Raw genomic sequence first — 20142 nt, 5'->3', positions numbered from 1 at the left:
CGTAAGCTTTTTGGTTTAACTCTATAAGACATCTGATTTGTCCAGAAAATTCAGAAAAAAGTACACTGTGGTGCATAGTTACTTCTTCTGGTTTACAGTAGGAAGTAAATGATTTCGTACATTGTCCAGCTATTTCCTCAGGATTTCCCAGCGTCTATCAAAGTGTAGGAGAAATTATCAGTATGTATGTCAAGCAGCTACAGCGCTTAATGTAAATAAAACTATTCATATTAGTTGCCAGTATTTCCCTTCCCAGACTGGTAAACGTAACTGTAAGCAAGTTTAGGAGTGCTGCTTATACGAGTACAATAATGTGAAACTTATGCTGCTCCCTAATCTAGGTATGCAGGCAAAATTTAAAATACTGCGCACCGACATAAGCGTATTCTACTCATGGTACAGTACTCTGTTTTGTGCTCACAAGTTTTACATACGAGATAGTGAAGAGTGTTAATTGAGATGACAATAATGTTGATTACTCGTTTAACATATCGTGGCATGTTGACCAATATTTATATTCTGTTTCCTGCTCTCAGCACACAAGCTACAGTGGCGGATGTTTAGCGACTTCGTTGTGACTTTCAAGTTATTTTCTGTTTGCGTTAACAGACGGTCATAAGCTAGTTTCTGCATTAAGAGTTCCAAACAAGTTTGTCTGGAAACGCTAAAATACCAAACAATGCTAGCAAGTTAGTTGAATGGTACTAATATCCTACACTATGCTTAATCTCTGCTTTTATGACAAACAAGTGGGATATTATCATTTTGGAGAAAAAAATTACCAGAAAATGTAAACGTGTAAACAAATGATTGACTCCAACAAAGTTGTGTGATGTAATGGTAAATACTAAATGTGAAGAGAAGAACAGTTATCTCATTGTATCATTGAAATTATGTACCTTATAATTTATGAAGAACTTTTCAATATGGTAGATAATACGTTTGAGAACTGCAACAGAAATTTGCGTGAACAAAACGGCAAAGTGTCTCTCTAAGAACCCACAGTTCGGCAACACCCTCGGTGCCATCGAGGCAACTTTGTCAGGCACGATAAAAATGTGTCTGTCTGAGACTTCAACACCCGCGGGGTGGCCGCGTGGTCTCGGGCGTCTCGTTACGGTTCGTGCGGCTCACTCCGTCGGAGGTTCGAGTCCTCCCTCGGGTATGGGTGTGTGTGTGTTTTCCTTAGCGTAAGTTAGTTTAATTAATGTGTAACCCTAGGGACTGATGACCTCAGCAGTTTGGTCCCATAGTCCTTACCACAAATTTCCAAATTTTTTTCCCATTCAGCAGAGTGGTGCCTGGCGGCGGCTCTAGCGTCTCAGCGCAGGCAATCCCTTCGACACCCCTTAGGTGAGGTTGTCTACTATCGATCAGGAAGGTCCAGACAGAAGAAGAGTTCGAAATAAAACAAAGTATATAATCGGCATATTTCCAACCCGTTCTTTAATCACAAAACAGCATCCCATCAGTCAATATTTATCAGAAATGTGTAGTAAATTTGTATTTACTCTGTAATTTCATTTTCCTTTACTTATTTCATGTCTTATTCTTAATGAAAATTTTTGTACGAATTTCTAATATTATTCTTTCAATGCAATTATACGTTACATCTCTGTATTCTTAAGCTTTTGCCTCCGTATGGAGAGTTTAATCTATGAAAAAAATTTATATGCAGAAGCAATTAGTGAAAGAGACGGTGAAGATATGACTTGGAAGTGTTAAGATACAAAGAGATGGCGTGTGTGGATATAAGTGGAAGATCTATTACATTTAGTAACAACAAGTAATGAAAGGACAGAATACTGTGAAGAAAAGAACATGAAATTTTGAAGTATAGTTCAATTGGCTCTGAGCACTATGGGACTTAACATCTGTGGTCATCAGTCCCCTAGAACTTAGAACTACTTAATCCTAAGTAACCTAAGGACATCACACACATCCAAGCCCGAGGCAGGATTCGAACCTGCGACCGTAGCGGTCACGCGGTTCCAGACTGAAGCGCCTAGAACCGCACGGCCACACTGGCCGGCTTTGAAGTACAGTCTCTTAGCCGGGTCTCAGAAGTGCTTCGACAGAAATCATGAGTGTGGAGTCAACTAGGAAAAAATGAATTATTTTTTGGGAGGCAGAGCAGTTTTTGTGGCGAAGTAGTTCAAGTTCACAGGGATACTGTGTGAAGACCAGGAATACACTAATAAAATGAGCAGGCGACAAGAACTGAGAACGTTCACGAACACTATTCTCCTCGATTGATGCAATAGTTTACAAGAATTTCGAGAGGAGAACTAATTCTGGAAAATCTTCCCAGAAGAGAACATCGCATGAGGTGACGACGTGGAAGAAAAGAAGAAAAACAAGAACCAAAAATCAGCAAGAGAAGAATTTTCAAAGCCTAGCGCAGAAAACTTCGGGAGATAGAGCTGCTAATACAACGACCTTCATAGAACCAGAATGATTTCTCCTGGCAACATACCGAACTATTTTCCGTATTATTTTGAACAGAAGAGAGACTGTGATTGTTGACTGTTCTATGAACTGTTTTACAGGTGGAGCTGACAACTTTTATTTGTGATCTGAACTGTGAACCATTTTCAAAATTTGGCTTTATCAATGTAAGCATGAAAGCAAATAATATTTCAAAGGTGTGCATTAATAAAAGTGGCGGTTCATAATTTAAGCGAATAATTACGCGGTCGCCATTGTTGAGAGTGCAAAACACTGTCTGCAATACCTGTCTAACATAATCCTGTCACGCAACCCACTCTGAAACAGTTTCAGAATTTTACAACATGTGTATTATGACAAGGTTACGCATCAGATGGCAGTATAAATTTAATTTGCATTTTGTTAATTCGTTTTAGCGTTGACAGGATAGCAACTCCTATCTTGCTGTGGACCAAAGATCGTCAAAACAGCTGCAGCACATCGGCATCAAAGAGTATCCACTTCGGGGACCAGGTGAGATGACAAAATATGCCAGTGGTTTCTACAAAGCCAATGACTTGTGTCATAACGTGTGACAGCAGCAATTTTAACTATCATACACGGACTAGCGAAACGGTGGGGCGGAGGAGGGGTGTCCATGGGATCCGGAGATCCCCCTTTCACCTAAATGAGATTACTCACGGCCTAGCTCTCGTATAGTGAAATTGAAGGATATTTTGATTTTCAATCATACGACTAAAAAGAGATACGCACAGTCAAGTCAGCAGGACAACGATGGATCAGCACTACCAATACATCCTTAGCACTTTCGGCTACTGCCTATCCCTATATTACCCAAGACTAGTTGTTGGCCTTGCTTGGGCCCGGTTATTTTGTTAATCAGCTCAGATCTTACTTGCAGCTGAATTTAATGTAAGGGCTACCCTTTTATTTTTTTGTGCTGTTTCCTGTTGTGATAAATTCTAATCATGGATAAGTCTGTAACATGAAAGAAAAGGAAATCCGATTTTGATTCGTCCGCTAGCGTTACGCTAAGATAAAAACATGTACGTACTAGTATAACAGCCTAATTACTTATCAACAGCAATTTAATGTTAGCAGTGGAGTCATTATTTGGAGGTTGGTAGGACTTAGACGTTTCATATTTCAGTATTTTACAAGCCACCGAAGCGGTAAACAGTATTAAAAAGAACATTAAATTAAAATCAGTGAATAAAAATCGCTTGAATTTGTCTTTTTCGTACAAAAAGAGCATTGATCAACAAAATGTCACCCAAATGGAGATGGTTACGTTTCTTTAAAAAGCCTTCTCAATCATCTGTCATTAGTAGTCCCAACAATAAAATGTACCCAATCTGGTCACCCAGGCGGTTCTCAATTATGAAAACCAGTTTCAATAAGGAGAGATGCGGAAGGATTTGTGAAGAGGTAAGGGGTATGTGATGACAGCACATGCTATAGTACATTGGTTCCTGAAAGATTTTTGCAGCGTGCTACCTGAATTGGTAGAGTGGACTATGTCGTGCATCCCTCCCTCCCACCTCGTTTCTTCAAAAATCTGTTTATTCTCTTGTAATACTATAATAACGATTTATTGACATGTAGTCAGCACGGATTCAGAAAATATCGTTCTTGCGAAACACAACTAGCTCTTTATACTCATGAAGTAATGAGTGCTATCGACAAGGGATGTCAAATTGATTCCATATTCTTCTATTTCCAGAAGGCTTTCGACACCGTTCCTCACAAGCGTCTTGTAACCAAACTGCGTGCCTATGGAATACAGCCTCAGTTGTGCGACTGGATTCGTGATTTCCTGTCAGAAAGGTCACAGTTCGTAGTAATAGACGGAAACTCATGGAGTAAAACAGAAATAATATCCGGCGTTCCCCAAGGCAGTGTTATAGGCCCTCTATTGTTCCTGATCTATATTAACGACATAGGAGACAATCTGAGGAGCCGTCTTAGATTGTTTGCAGACGATGCTGTCGTTTACCGTCTTATAAAGTCCTCAGATGATCAAAACGACTTGCAAAATGATTTAGATAAGATATCTGTATGGTGTGAAAAGCGGCAATTGACCCTGAATAAGGAAAAGTGTGAAGTTATTCACATCAGTACTAAAAGAAACCCGCTAAATTTCGATTACGCGGTAAGTCACACAAATCTGGAGCCTGTAGATTCAACTAAATGCTTAGGGATTACAATTGCAAATACCCTAAATAGGAACGACCTCATAGATAATGTTGTGGTTAGAGTCAACCAAAGACTGCGCTTCATTGGCAGAACACTTAGAAGGTGCAACATATCTACTAAAGAGACTGCTTACACCATGCTTGTTCACCCTAGACTGGAGCACTGCTGTGCAGGGTGGGATCCACATCAGATGGGACTGATGGATGAAGTCGAAAAAGTACAAAGAAGGGCAGCTCGCTTTGTATTATCGCGAAATAGGGAGATAGTGCCACATACATGATACGTGAATTGGAATGGCAATAATTAAAACAAAGGCGCTTTTTGTTGCCACGGGATCTTCTCATGAAATTTCAATTATCAGTTTTCTCCTCCGATTGCGAAAACATTCTTTGGGCACCCACCTACATAGAAAGAAATGATCATCACGATAAAATGTGAGAAATCAGGGCTCGTACAGAAAAATTTATGTGCAGGGTTTCCCCGCGCGCCGTTCGAGAGTGTAACGGTAGAGAGACAGCTTGAAGGTGGTTCATTGAACTCTCTGCCAGGCACTTTATTGTGAATAGCAGAGTAATCACGTAGATGTAGATAACTGAACGCATTTAAGTCTTAAAATATGGATGCATTCATGCACTGTAAGATGACTAAACGTGCACAAAGGAAAACCATGCAATGTCAGAATTCAATCTTATGTTGTTATGCATTTCATTTTATTTTAAGACAATGTACAAAGGCCGGCTTTTTTTTTTTTTTTTTTCAAATTCCCCATCGACTTGATCCGTTCTGCGTGTTGAGCCCTTGAGCTAGCTATCTTCGGATTAGGGAGACGTGGAGGTTTGAATCCATCTGCCGGCGACCTTTGTTTCTGTGGTTTCCCATTTTCAATTCAGGCAATGCCGGGGCTGTTCCCTTACTATAAGCCACAGCTAATTCCTGACAGATTCCAGTTCTCTTAAAGATGCCACCCCTCTGCTTAACTGAAGAAATCTGTATCGAAGGAAAGCTGAGCATCTCTTAGGAGATCCCGACACTAAAATCCGTAAGATAAATAAGTAATAATCAAAATTTTCCTCATTTATGCTCATTTTGTGTGCTGGGACATTCATTAATGCAGAAAACGATCGTTCTTACATTGCAAGCAGTGAGACATGCTTACTTAAATGAGAAAATTGTGTAAGTGTTAAGTTGAATAATTCCGCATCCTTTGCATTTTCGCTACCAAAAGTTGTTTTAGTTCTTTTCGAATAGAGAGCTCTTTCAACAGCCTTGTCGGTAATAATCACGGTGTCCACAATAAATTTGCGCTCGTCCAGATCCAGACTGAAAGAAGAAGAGTCTAAAACGACTTTGAAGGACGAAGGACATTGGAGCACGACTGCTTCTTAGTGGTTTGGCAACGTGTATCGCTCTTAACTAAGGAGATTATATCTCCACGTGGTGAAAACTCCGAGATCATTTTCTAATAAAATGGTTTACCGTTCTTTATGAAAATCTTCAGAGTAAATGAAAAAAATGTGTCTTTTGATGTCATCTTTAAGAAATCCTGACTACGTCCTTGTGTTGTCCAGATGTTGATATAGACTAAAGAACTGTATATTGCATTCCTGTAAGACAAGAAACGAACAGAATTTCGTTGCATACCATTTAATTATCAGCATGAAACTATCTCGCTGTTAGAACTGGCAATTATACACCCATAACAATAATTGTGTGAGGGTGAAATAAATAATTATCTGAATGCAGAAATAATTGCTTTCTAAATAAATTTACTTGTACCACAGGTTAATAACAATACACCTTTGTTTAGCAGGAACGAAATGAAAGGTATAGTGTACGGCGACGTATAGCACCAAATAGAAGTATACAACATTCACTTACTGACCATTTCCAGTATCAGATTTTATTCAGAAGAACTTCCATCATTCAACGCTAGAATGTCAGATGTTTTAACAGCCAATGTTTATTATATACTTCATTTCTTATACATTACACAGCACCGATGTACCAGTTTACATTCGTAATTCTCAGTGACTTACTCGCTCCTTGCTCTCACCGTATCTGCTGTAACAACTGTTCTTTTCCACGAGGATGTCTCCTATAGTAAACATTGACCTTTTACGTAACGGAGTTATTTATGACCACGCACGCGCGCGCGCGTGCGCGCGCGCACACACACACACACACACACACACACACACACACACACACACACACACATAGTGACTCAAACAAGTATTGCTCATTGCATGTCTCATGCGACGCCCAATTTCGACGGAAAGTATCGATTTGTTTACCGTCACAAACAAAACGATTTTTAAACAGTAATTTTACGTGTCTATTCGACGGAGTGGTCTCAGATGAGTCTAGCGTGATATTCGTGTAAACAAAGTGTGTGGACAGCGCTACTGAAACACGTAGAATGACCAAGTATTCCAGCAGCGACTGAGTAGTGGTTCTGGATAGCCAGAGCGGTGCTATCTGATTATTCTACGTGTTTTACTATTCCTGTTTCCACATATCGATAAAACGAATATCGTAGTAGACTAATTTGGGACCGCTCTGTCCGATTCGCGCGTGTAGTTCCGATTTAAAGATCATTTTGTTTGTAACGGGAAACGAACTGACGCTTTGCTTTGACGCTGCGCGTCACGTGAAACATGTGAAGAGCAGTTTTTGTTTTGGGATGACTCCAGCAACATTTATCAAAAACAAATCTGCAAGTACCTGCTGAAACACCAGAGAAAATTCTCCTGACGACTCTTGGGAGAGACACCGTGTATTTTTGTGATTTTCTAAGTGTGCATAACAGTGCGAGTTACTTTGTCCATCCCAAATGAAGTAGGAGGGAAGCTAGCCAGAAGGCGATGCTATATGTATATCCACTTTGCATTGAAGCGTCCAGTGAAGCAGAATAAGACTAAAGAGGGCACTTCGTGATAATTTTAGTTTGGAGGATTCAATTCTGTTGTCCTTCAGCACTGGTTGCACTAAATATTATTGGTATTGGTGCATTACAATCAGTAATTTGAGAGTACTGGGTTTGGTTATCTTGGTCCTGGACGTACTCGTGCTCACGTCAACAACTTTCAAGCTTCTTAAATATCATGGGAACTGTGTTAAATAGCACATTTCAGCTCAGTAGCAGCCATGAAAAGCTTAGTGGACCGACAAAAATATGTCATGATACCACTCATAGTCCAGGAGATACGACGTCATGAATACTAAGATGCGTGAAAAACTGCCGCAATGTTTTTGTAAATCTATTCGCAACATGAACCATGGACCTTGCCGTTGGTGGGGATGCTTGCGTGCCTCAGCGATACAGATGGCCGTACCGTAGGTGCAACCACAACGGAGGGGTATCTGTTGAGAGGCCAGACAAACGTGTGGTTCCTGAAGAGGGGCAGCAGCCTTTTCGGTAGTTGCAGGGGCAACAGTCTGGATGATTGACTGATCTGGCCTTGTAACATTAACCAAAACGGCATTGCTGTGCTGGTACTGCGAACGGCTGAAAGCAAGGGGAAACTACAGCCGTAATTTTTCCCGAGGACATGCAGCTTTACTGTATGATTAAATGATGATGGCGTCCTCTTGGGTAAAATATTCTGGAGGCAAAATAGTCCCCCATTCGGATCTCCGGGCGGGGACTACTCAAGAGGACGTCGTTATCAGGAGAAAGAAAACTGGCGTTCCACGGATCGGAGCGTGGAATGTCAGATCCTTTAATCGGGGAGGTAGGTTAGAAAATTTAGAAAGGGAAATGGATAGGTTAAAGTTAGATATAGTGGGAATTAGTGAAGTTCGGTGGCAGGAGGAACAAGACTTTTGGTCAGGTGATTACAGGGTTATAAATACAACATCAAACAGGGGTAATGCAGGAGTAGGTTTAATAATGAATAAAAAAATAGGAGTGCGGGTAAGCTACTACAAACAGCATAGTGAACGCATTATTGTGGCCAAGATAGACACAAAGCCCATGCCTACTACAGTAGTACAAGTTTGTATGCCAACTAGCTCTGCAGATGATGAAGAAATTGATGAAATGTATGACGAGATAAAAGAAATTATTCAAGTAGTGAAGGGAGACGAAAATTTAATAGTCATGGGTGACTGGAATTCGTCAGTAGGAAAAGGGCGAGAAGGAAACATAGTAGGTGAATATGGATTGGAGGGAAGAAATGAAAGAGGAAGCCGCCTTGTAGAATTTTGCACAGAGCATAACTTAATCATAGCTAACACTTGGTTCAAGAATCATAAAAGAAGGTTGTATACCCAGAAGAATCCTGGAGATACTAAAAGGTATCAGATAGATTATATAATGGTAAGACAGAGATTTAGGAACCAGGTTTTAAATTGTAAGACATTTCCAGGGGCAGATGTGGATTCTGACCACAATCTATTGGTTATGAACTGCAGATTGAAACTGAAGAAACTGCAAAAAGGTGGGAATTTAAGGAGATGGGACCTGGATAAACTGAAAGAACCAGAGGTTGTAGAGAGTTTGAGGGAGAGCATAAGGGAACAATTGACAGGAATGGGGGAAAGAAATACAGTAGAAGAAGAATGGGTAGCTCTGAGGGATGAAGTAGTAAAGGCAGCAGACGATCAAGTAGGTAAAAAGACGAGGGCTAACAGAAATCCTTGGGTAACAGAAGAAATATTGAATTTAATTGATGAAAGGAGAAAATATAAAGATGCAGTAAATGAAGCAAGCAAAAAGGAAAACAAACGTCTCAAAAATGAGATCGACAGGAAGTGCAAAATGGCTAAGCAGGGATGGCTAGAGGACAAATGTAAGGATGTAGAGGCTTGTCTCACTAGGGGTAAGATAGATACTGCCTACAGGAAAATTAAAGAGACCTTTGGAGAGAAGCGAACCACTTGTATGAATATCAAGAGCTCAGATGGCAACCCAGTTCTAAGCAAAGAAGGGAAGGCAGAAAGGTGGAAGGAGTATATAGAGGGTTTATACAAGGGCGATGTACTTGAGGACAATATTATGGAAATGGAAGAGGATGTAGATGAAGACGAAATGGGAGATAACATACCGCGTGAAGAATTTGACAGAGCACTGAAAGACCTGAGTCGAAACAAGGCCCCGGGAATAGACAACATTCCATTAGAACTACTGATGGCCTTGGGAGAGCCAGTCATGACAAAACTCTACCATCTAGTGAGCAAGATGTATGAGACAGGCGAAATACCCTCAGACTTCAAGAAGAATATAATAATTCCAATCCCAAAGAAAGCAGGTGTTGACAGATGGGAAAATTACCGAACTATCAGTTTAATAAGTCACATCTGCAACATACTAACGCGAATTCTTTAAAGACGAATGGAAAAACTGGTAGAAGCGGACCTCGGGGAAGATCAGTTTGGATTCCTTAGAAATGTTGGAACATGTGAGGCAATAATAACCTTACGACTTATCTTAGAAGAAAGATTAAGAAAAGGCAAACCTACGTTTCTAGCATTTGTAGACTTAGAGAAAGCTTTTGACAATGTTAATTGGAATACTGTCTTTCAAATTCTGAAGGTGGCAGGGGTAAAATACAGGGAGCGAAAGGCTATTTACAATTTGTACAGATACCAGATGGCAGTTATAAGAGTTGAGGGGCATGAAAGGGAAACAGTGGTTGGGAAAGGAGTGAGACAGGGTTGTAGCCTGTCCCAGATGTTATTCAATCTGTACATTGAGCAAGCAGTAAAGGAAGCAAAAGAAAAATTCGGAGTAGGTATTAAAATTCATGGAGAAGAAGTAAAAACTTTGAGGTTCGCCGATGACATTGTAATTCTGTCAGAGACAGCAAAGGACTTGGAAGAGCAGTTGAATGGAATGGACAGTGTCTTGAAAGGACGATATAAGATGAACATCAGCAAAAGCAAAACAAGGATAATGGAATGTAGTCAAATTAAATCGGGTGATGCTGAGGGAATTAGATTAGGAAATGAGACACTTAAAGTAGTAAAGGAATTTTGCTATTTGGGGAGTAAAATAACTGATGATGGTCGAAGTAGAGAGGATATAAAATATAGACTGGCAATGGCAAGGAAATCGTTTCTGAAGAAGAGAAATCTGTTAACATCGAGTATAGATTTAAGTGTCAGGAAGTCGTTTCTGAAAATATTTGTATGGAGTGTAGCCATGTATGGAAGTGAAACATGGACGATAAACAGTTTGGACAAGAAGAGAATAGAAGCTTTCGAAATGTGGTGCTACAGAAGAATGCTGAAGATAAGGTGGGTAGATCACGTAACTAATGAGGAGGTATTGAATAGGATTGGGGAGAAGAGAAGTTCGTGGCACAACTTGACTAGAAGAAGGGATCGGTTGGTAGGACATGTTTTGAGGCATCAAGGGATCACAAATTTAGCATTGGAGGGCAGCGTGGAGGGTAAAAATCGTAGAGGGAGACAAAGAGATGAATACACTAAGCAGATTCAGAAGGATGTAGGTTGCAGTAGGTACTGGGAGATGAAGAAGCTTGCGCGGGATAGAGTAGCATGGAGAGCTGCATCAAACCAGTCTCAGGACTGAAGACCACAACAACAACAACATTCGCAACATACTATACAAACAGTGTTCAGATATGCCGCTGAATCTAGCTGCAAAATTATATCATTTTATGATATATATATCAGTAGATATGAAATAATAACGACTGACATGCGTGAAAAAAGCCAGCATCATGCATAGCGTCTACATTTATTACTTTTTTGTTACGAACGCTGTTCGTAACATATTGGGCTGAAAGTATCGACATGTGCCGCTGAATGTACCTACACAACTGCATCGCTGTACAACATATCATTCAAGAAATATGATGTCGTAAATACTGAGGCACGTGAAAAATTCCACATTATGCATAATGTTTTAATTCATTTATTCTTTACTTCTAAGACATTACTCAGACGAGTGAAGTAAAGGAAATCCCTGACATCTTGTAGCGCTTTCGACTGCTTTCATTTGCGAAGTGCAAACGGCTATGGGTGAAAACGATAGCAGTTATAGTGCTAGGAAGAAGCTTTGTCATTGAAACGTCTGCAAAACAGCGTTGTAGACATGCGAAACAGCTACTTTCAGCGTACAGAAAATCTTTGGTATCATGTTTCTTAATTATACATTCGTATAGTATGAATATTTCTTTACTTAGGAGGAAAAGAACTTCTTAGCTGATATCACTGTAAAAAGCTTTATCGTAGATAACCGGTTTCGTTAAAAGTATTTTACCATCTTCAGATCCACATAAAAGTTATTACAAACATCCTGTGTCAGTTACACACAAAATGTTTCCACTGGATTTCTAGGAACATAAATATGTAATGAAAGACACATTGTTGCGTAAAGATTAAAATTACTAGGTACATCACAAGCGGTCAAACTATCTTTCCCATAACATAACACGTCGTGCCTACCAGGGCGCCACTTGACTGTCAATAGCCAATGCATGAAACGAACAGACGACAAGCACAACAGGTGTCGCTGCAGTACATGGGTTCTATTAGTAAAAGTCAAACAACCGTGATTCCTAATATACATACATATAGAAAAAAACTCTGAAATGTTTATACTTCTGGTCATTTCTTCATGACAAAATACTGCTAAGAAACGCTACATACCATACTTGAGATACTTTCGTTATATCATTACAAAACTGCAAGTACCTTCTTTCTTCAATTTCGCTAAGAAAGCGACAAGAATAGTTATCAAAGAAAAGCAATTTTTTTAAACTTATTATTATGAGAAACCGAACTTAGGCTGTATGCTAAAAAGATTATTATAGTAAATTATTAAAATCAGAATACAGCGTTATTCAAACGGGTATCTGAAGTTAGGGTAACCAGTCTGAAAATTATACCAATAGGGCACAACGCAACATATTCAGTGCACCAAAAACATTGGGTGATGTGATAGCCTATATCAGGCCATGAATACTACATAGGTTAACAACAGAAAGCCGTCAAAATTAATCACAGTCCTCATCTTAGGTAGAGTACATGGACGTATGTAGCTAAATAATACTGAACATCAGAAACCAAAACGCAGTTCTGACTCACAAACCTACGGAAGCTCACTCACTGAATTACATTAATATAATAATATATATTTGAAATTTTGGTTATTTTTAAATCACGTATTTGACTTTTTCCGATGAACTCTATGTACTGCAGCGAAATCTGTTGTGCTTGTGTTCTGTTTGTCTCGTGCATTGGGTTTTGACAGTCTAGTGGCGCCCTGGTAGGCATGACGTGTTATGTTTCGGTGGATTGTGATACACATAGTAATTTTAATTTTGACGTGCCAACGCATCATTCTCTTCACGTTTATGTGCCTGGAAATGTTATGGAAAGATTTTGTGTTTAGCTGGTAGAAGATATTTGTAATAACCTGTGTGAAGATCTCAAGATGGTAAATTAGTTTTACCGAAACCGGTCATCTACAGTAAAGTTTTTTGTAGCGGTCTCGGCTAAGAAGTTCTTCTCCTAAGTAATCACTACAGATCGCCCCTTCGAGTTCATCATGAGTAAATTGTTTCACAATTTCAAAGATGTTTTCACGAGTACATAGAAATGAAATTTTTTCGATACTCACTGCAAACATAGCTCATATTCGTTTCTATTTCTTGTAGAAAATTGACAAAATGAATACCCATGCATCGCCGGGTTTGTCAGCTAATTGGTTTATTAAGGTGTTAACTAATAACAGCAAGGGCAGTGTTCCAGTGCTGTGTAAGGAGAGCATGGCGAGAAGCAGAACAGGAAGTGAGACTCACTGATGACGGTGAGGTTGATCTTGAGGTTCCTCGTCGGCGAGTCGCGGAAGTCGACGCGGCAGCGGTAGACGCCCTCGTCGGAGAGCGCCAGGTCGTCGACGAGCAGCTGCGCCGGCGTCGTCGCCGTGCGGAAGAAGGCCCGCGAGCCGAACGCACGCGGCGCCGACCACGTCTTGGCCTGGCCGTACTCGCGGCCGCGCACGTCGAAGCTGTGGGCAAAGAAAACACCGCACTTCACTTCACTGACAACACTACGCAACTGCTGAGGGACTAGTTACAAGCAGGTAGAGTGGTGGGGAACTCCCGATATAATCTTCTGTGACTAATAGAAGGGAGTGAATGCGTAATCTTATCGTTTCCGTTGTACGACGGTTACAGTTCAGATGTGTAACACGTCCACGTTTACTGAATGAAACAGAAAGGGTCTCACAGTTATTGGTCCCGGTATGCAATGGGGTAGACAGGATGGCCTGTACATACTACGTCAGACAATCACCTGATGGCACTTTACCTCGGCCTTGAAAAGTTAAATGTAAGAGACTACTTTTATTTTTAACGGAGATAAATCTTAATTTCTTTCATGCCCCAAGGGACTGTGGAAGGTTTATACATTAAATGAAATTATATTAAATCATAGTTTTGTGCATTACCTCTTCGTGCCACTTTAAATCTAAATTTAATGAAAATTATCTGCTTGTTAGTAATATTATTATTTCAAATATCTTAGCATGCTGAACCCATGAACGACACACAGTCTCTGATTCCCAGAGGTTCTATTATTAAAAGAAAGCGCGTGCAAGCAAGCAGATGAAAGTCGAGTCGAATCGCTGGCTTGCGCAGTAGTTGTTGTGGAATCGTGGTGCTGGATCAAGCTTGGACAGCGGAGGTATAGCACAAAGATTTCTGTTTGAGATGTTCCGTGATATGTAACCTGAGGACGACCGATAACTTTTGAGATGACTGTATAAACAGAGAACATCTCAGGAAAAGGTAGCTTATTAAGTGTTTGTTGGCTTCAAGCGCGAGGTCAGTAATTATTTCCGTTCAAAGATTTTATTGTGTGGGAGGATATCTAAGTGATGGTCGGGAAGAACTATCAGACTTGTATTCAGTATTCTAAATAGCCCTCTCCTATTTGGATTAGTTAAATGGTACTACATTACGAATCCAAGTAAACAACTCTTTGTGACAGGGAATGCTGATTATTCTTGTTAGTTGGAATTTGCTTTTGTGCCATTAAAAGCAATCAATTTCAAAGCATTTCCTTCTGTCAGTTACAAATATTTTAGAAAATATAACGCCACTGTTTAAACAAACATGTTTGATAATAATTGAATTGTCACGCCTTGTACTTTTACCTGAATAATAATTAAGGATTTGGAAAAGTGACCTATGTAACTAATTTGCTGAAACAACAACGTAATAGAAATAACAATGCGCAGACAAATTGCAGCACAGTGACTTATTTCAAATCATCATTTACAGTGCACTTAGGGCAGAACCAAGATATCTGTTGCAAGATAAGTATTTGTTGTAATACCTAAAAGAACATTTTCAACAGAATATTAGTGAAATTTCATGTATGTTTTACATTCGAGTTTCTGTACCAGGGCACGTTCAAATTACTTAACATTTTGAATATTCTTGTGAATCATTCTTTTATGAAAGCTAATTTACAGATAGTCACATACATTTCAGATTAATTAACATCAATTTATTGAAGACTCATTTTCATACATCAGTTAATGTTCAAAACTAGGGTAACTATTTCGATTCTAGACCTGAATCTGTAGTCGAACTCTGGAAGTCAGGCAGTTTTCAGATTGTTAGCGAGAAATTCTGTTAAACACAGTTTCAGCGTACAATGCAGGTATCTTTCAACTGTGGTGGAACCATTGCTGTTTACAATATTTATAAATGACTTGGCTTTTCACTTAATTTTTTACTTTTGTTTTATTTGGCCTCCGGTGTGACTAGCCTGTTTAGCCACAAAGAGTTACACTATTTAGCTCTCAACAATAAAGAATCCCACAAGTGAATATGTTACACTGAGTAATTATACTATATTCATTTACTATAAGTAAGAAAGAAAAAGCCCATTAATTTCTTAACAGAGAAGTAAGAATTAAACGTTTCTGTTCAAAAATGTTTACAGGCAAGTGTTTGAAGTCATATCGCTTTGAGAGACCAACAATGTCGTAATGAACTATTAAAAACGGAGATTGCACCATCTCTAGAGGTCTGTGGCTAGATTTTATAGTTACTAACTAAACTAAATCTTGTAAGGCGTCTAAGAATTGCTTTACCATTCTTTATTAGAAAACCAGGAATGCTTGTAGGAAATGGTACCTTAAGTTTCGTCATTTCTGAAAGATAATATCCTCTGTGTAGCAACAAGCAAAGATTAATGTCTGAAGTATTGCAATCACAAGTGTCTGAATTTCTTACTCTTCAGCTACGCAAATGAGGACGGAACTTGTCGTGATTGTATCTCATGCGAGTGATTTTAGAGGTAACTGAACGCTGTACTGACATGTTATGAAGCCAAGGAAACATATGTATGTGGGGTTGATCTTACCACAAACACTCTCACTTATTAGCGGTTGATATTTCCAATTCCTCTGTCCACGAGAAACTGACTTCAATTTTTAATTGACGTAAGAAGTCTTTGAATGGAAAATGGGTAACATGGTAAGCTCTGGGTACTGCACGTTCCTTTTTTTTTTTTTTTGAGTTCGAAATAATTAAAATCTTTTCGTCGTTCTACGTTAAACAGCAGTGCTACTGTATATAAGAAGCGATTCAGGGTAAGAGTTGGAGGGTAAAGTCGGAAGTTAGATGAAGTTGTCTGTCGCATACGATGCAGAGATTGCAACGCAACGCTAAAAACTTATACCGAAATGCAGAAAGACAGGCAGGGGATCAAAATTTGGTGAAAAAATTAGCAGTTACCGTAAGCATGACAAATTTGAAGTATTGTTCATAAATAGGTTGAATAAAACGCTACAGTTTTTTTTGCTGAAAAATCACTGGATAGCCTTCGACTCATCTGGGAGCATGCCTATGCTTTAACGTGTGGAGCGATTTACGGAGGCCGAACACATACAAGTAAAACTAATCGTAAGAGAGGCAGATGTCAGAACAGACCCGTTAGAAGAACCGTCAGGATCCGAAGTCCACGCTCGAAGAAAATAGCTTACAAAACTGTCATTCGATCGACACTTGTATACTGCTCCTCTGCATGGGATTCTTATCAGGTGTGATAAGGGTAAAAGTGCGCTTCGTCACGAGTTCAGTAAGCGTGAGGCCGTCACGGTAACGTACAACTAACTTCAGTAGCATTCACTGTAAGGGGGTGTTGTGTGGCTTGCGAAGCGTCTTCGTTAGTACATATGTCGGTCTCTAGGGTCAGAAAACTTCTTGGTTCTCGCAAGATTACAAGTGTAAATAATGTGCAAAATTGTCATCGTAACGGTAAAAGTGGTAAGCAACACGGTGTGGATGGCTGGTTGTTAATTGGTTGGTTTGGGGAGTAAAGAGACCAAATGACTGGTTGTGTTTCCGTTACTATGTTGTTGACGTGCCACAATATTTCGATTGCAAGAGCGAGCAGCTCATCCATGAATGTGGTCTTGGCACCTGACCTCTTTTGCTACAGATATTAAGTACAAGCTAGTCTCTAAATACGCTTTCGTATTCGGTAACTGAGTGTGAGGACAGTAGCAGCACCTTCAAGACATCCGTGTCTTTCGAGCAGATGTTCTTTAAAAAGTGTAAAAAGTTTAGGGCAAATTAAAATATTCCTTAGATCAGTGGTAGGCGGCTGTGGGTTTAGAAACATTCTGAACAGGTATTCATAAAATTCTGAAATAGAGCAGTTGTAAGCAATTCTTACTACATGATTAATCTTGCTGTATCTCTGCTCTACAAATTTTAGAAAGTAAAATTAGGGCGATCAGAAAATTTTGCTATTAACAGAGATATAAAAGTGGCGTGGGGGGGGGGGGGGGGGAGAGTAAGTAAAAAAGTAAAAAGGGTTGACTACCCCTGTGTTAGACAAATCCACTAATCGTTACTCAGTGGTTCTGTGCACTGCTACAAAGTGGAGCGTCTTCTGTTTTGATGTGTCAATAACGGAGATTTTGATTCACTACTTACTGACAATCGATTAAATTTGCTTATCAAGAGCGGCGGGACACAAATTTCAGAGTATTTGAGAAGTCAGCATCAGATATTCTGTGATAAGGACGAAAACGTAGAAAACAAATGGAAAAAAAATTCAAAAGCCTCGTGCAATATGCCCGAGACAAGTATGTTCCGTGTAAGCTCTTAAGGGATGGGAAAGAGCCACCATGGTTTAATAGCCATGTTAGACAACTTTTAAATAAATAAAGAGAACTTCATCCCAGATTAAAGATAAGTGAAAACCTAGCTGATAAACAGAATCTGAACGAAGCAAAAATGAGCGTAAGGAGAGCGAGGAGAGAAGCTTTCATCGACTTTGAAAAAGCCTAAGAAGTTTTAGTGGTATGTAAGATCAGTAAATGGGTCAAAATCATCTGTTCATTCACTCAGTATCCATACTGGCACCGAAACTGAAGATAACAGAGAGTAGGCCGAAATACTGAATTAGGTCTTCCGAAATCGTTTCACAGCGGAAGATTGTAACACGGCCCCTCCTTTCAATCGTCGTACGAACATCTAAATGGCAGATACTGAGATAACCGGTCGCGGAATACTAAAACAACTACAATCGCTTAGTAGTGGAAAGGTTTCAGGACCAGATGAGGTACATGTCAGATTCTACAAAGACTGTACGAAGGAGCTCTCTCCCCTTGTAGCAGTAATTTATCGTAGATCGCTCTAGCAATGAAGTGTATGTAGCGACTGGAGAAAAGCGCATGTCATTACTGTTTTTAAGAAGAGCCGTAGGACATATGTAAAATATTATAGAGCTACATCTTTGACGTCAGTCTGTTGTAGAATTATGGAGCATGTTCATTTCTCAAGCATTATGATGTTTTTGGAGGATGAAAATCTTCTCTATAAAAATCAACAGGGATTCGGCAAACAGAGATCCCGCAAAACGCAGCTCGCTCTGTTCCTCCATGTGATCCACAGCACCATGGACCACGGCACAGATTAATGCCCACGGCACAGATTAATACCGTGCTCCTTGATTACAGGAAGACTTTGACAGCGTCCCGCACTACCGTTTAGTGAAAAAAAAAAATTACGAGCTTATATAGTATTGTAGCAGATTGGCGACTAGATTCAAGACTTTCTTGCTGGTAGAACCCAACATGTGGCTCTTACAAGAAAAAAATCGAAAGATGTACAAGTAATTTCCGGAGTACCCCATCGAAGTGTGATATGATCGGTGTTCTAGATACGTAAGTGATCTAGTGGATGGCGTAGGATGCTCTTTAAGGCTATTCGCAGATGATACGGCTGTCTACAGCAAAGTAGCAACGCCAGAAGACACAATGACCTCCAGAGAATTGATGAATGATGCAGGCTCTAGCAGTTGAGTGAACGTAAATAAATATAGCATAATGTACACACATATAAAAAGAAATCCACTACTGTACAGCTGAACTGCTGATGCAATCCACAGGTAACAGTAGCTACCGTAAAATATTAGTAACTATCCAGAGCGACCTTATGTGGAGTGACTACATTAAACTAACAGTGGGGAAAGCAGATGCCACAATCACATTAATAGGCACTTGTTCGACTGATTCTCGAGTACTGTTAACCTGTCTGGGATCCCTACCTGGTAGGACTGATAGATGAGATAGAGAAGATCCAGCGAAGACGCATTTCGTCACAGGATCGTTTAGCCGGTGTGGGGGCGTTAAGGAGATGCTAAGCAAAATCCACTGGCAGCCGTTACAAGTGAGGCGTTTGTGAGTTAACGAGCATTTCGCTCTCATTTAAGTATATGGCCGAAAGAGACAGCCTTCCAGGAAATGTGAAACGAATCCAGTCGCCCAGGGCCTCGTGCCATAAAGAGCACAGGCTCTCCACGAGATGGGGAAATTCACAGGCGTCTGTAGCGCTGAATGAGGCCGGGCTGATCAGGCCTAAGCGCTGTAGTGTGCGAGTGTGACACACGAGAACCTACATCATGAGGAAACCCCGTAGGAGGTTTTTGTGCCCAGGGAGGCGTATCAGTGTTAAATATGGCGGACCTAAGATCGGCCATAAAAGGAAACATTTATGAAAACTATTAAATTCTGTAGTAATTCAGGGAATGAGGCCACAGTAACTTTAATCTACTATCTTTCTTAGATTTTCATGATGTTCCTAACAAAATTCGAATATTGATAATATCTATAATAGTTTAGGTTTTACTGTTAAAGTGAAATTAACAGGTTTTGTAACAAAGACCTGAATGCTAAAATCTGAACGCTTTGGTTGCTCTTAACGATCGACATTTCATATAAAAGCAAATCATTAAAATGAAACATTTTGTAAGTATTAACTCTGTAACTTCATTTGCTTAAAATATATAGTAAATTTAACTTATAAGTTTTTCAGTTAAGCATCAGATCATCATTTTCTCCACACATAACACATTGAACGATGACAGCGCGACACCTTATTTCTTCTGTATTTATTTATCAGAAAGCACATTGGTGCAAGGCTACTGGCCGTGACATGCAAAGTTAAGAAGGAAATTGTACTGGTTTTATGTAAAAGAATTTAATGTTTATTATGT

General features: G+C 39.7%; 1 protein-coding gene across 1 annotated transcript in view; it reads right to left on the bottom strand.

The window, feature by feature from the left end:
* LOC126480897 (neural cell adhesion molecule 2) overlaps positions 1–20142 on the bottom strand; it is a 586813-nt gene that overhangs the window by 477210 nt on the left and 89461 nt on the right. The window contains exon 2 of the mRNA XM_050104295.1: positions 13419–13627. Coding sequence (XP_049960252.1) covers positions 13419–13627 — 209 coding nt within the window. The remainder of the gene's footprint in view (positions 1–13418; positions 13628–20142) is intronic.

The sequence above is a fragment of the Schistocerca serialis genome, chromosome 5, assembly GCF_023864345.2.
Source record: "Schistocerca serialis cubense isolate TAMUIC-IGC-003099 chromosome 5, iqSchSeri2.2, whole genome shotgun sequence".
Classification (NCBI taxonomy): domain Eukaryota; kingdom Metazoa; phylum Arthropoda; class Insecta; order Orthoptera; family Acrididae; genus Schistocerca; species Schistocerca serialis.
Note: the sequence above shows the minus strand (reverse complement) of the source record. Positions and strands in the feature narration are given on the sequence as shown.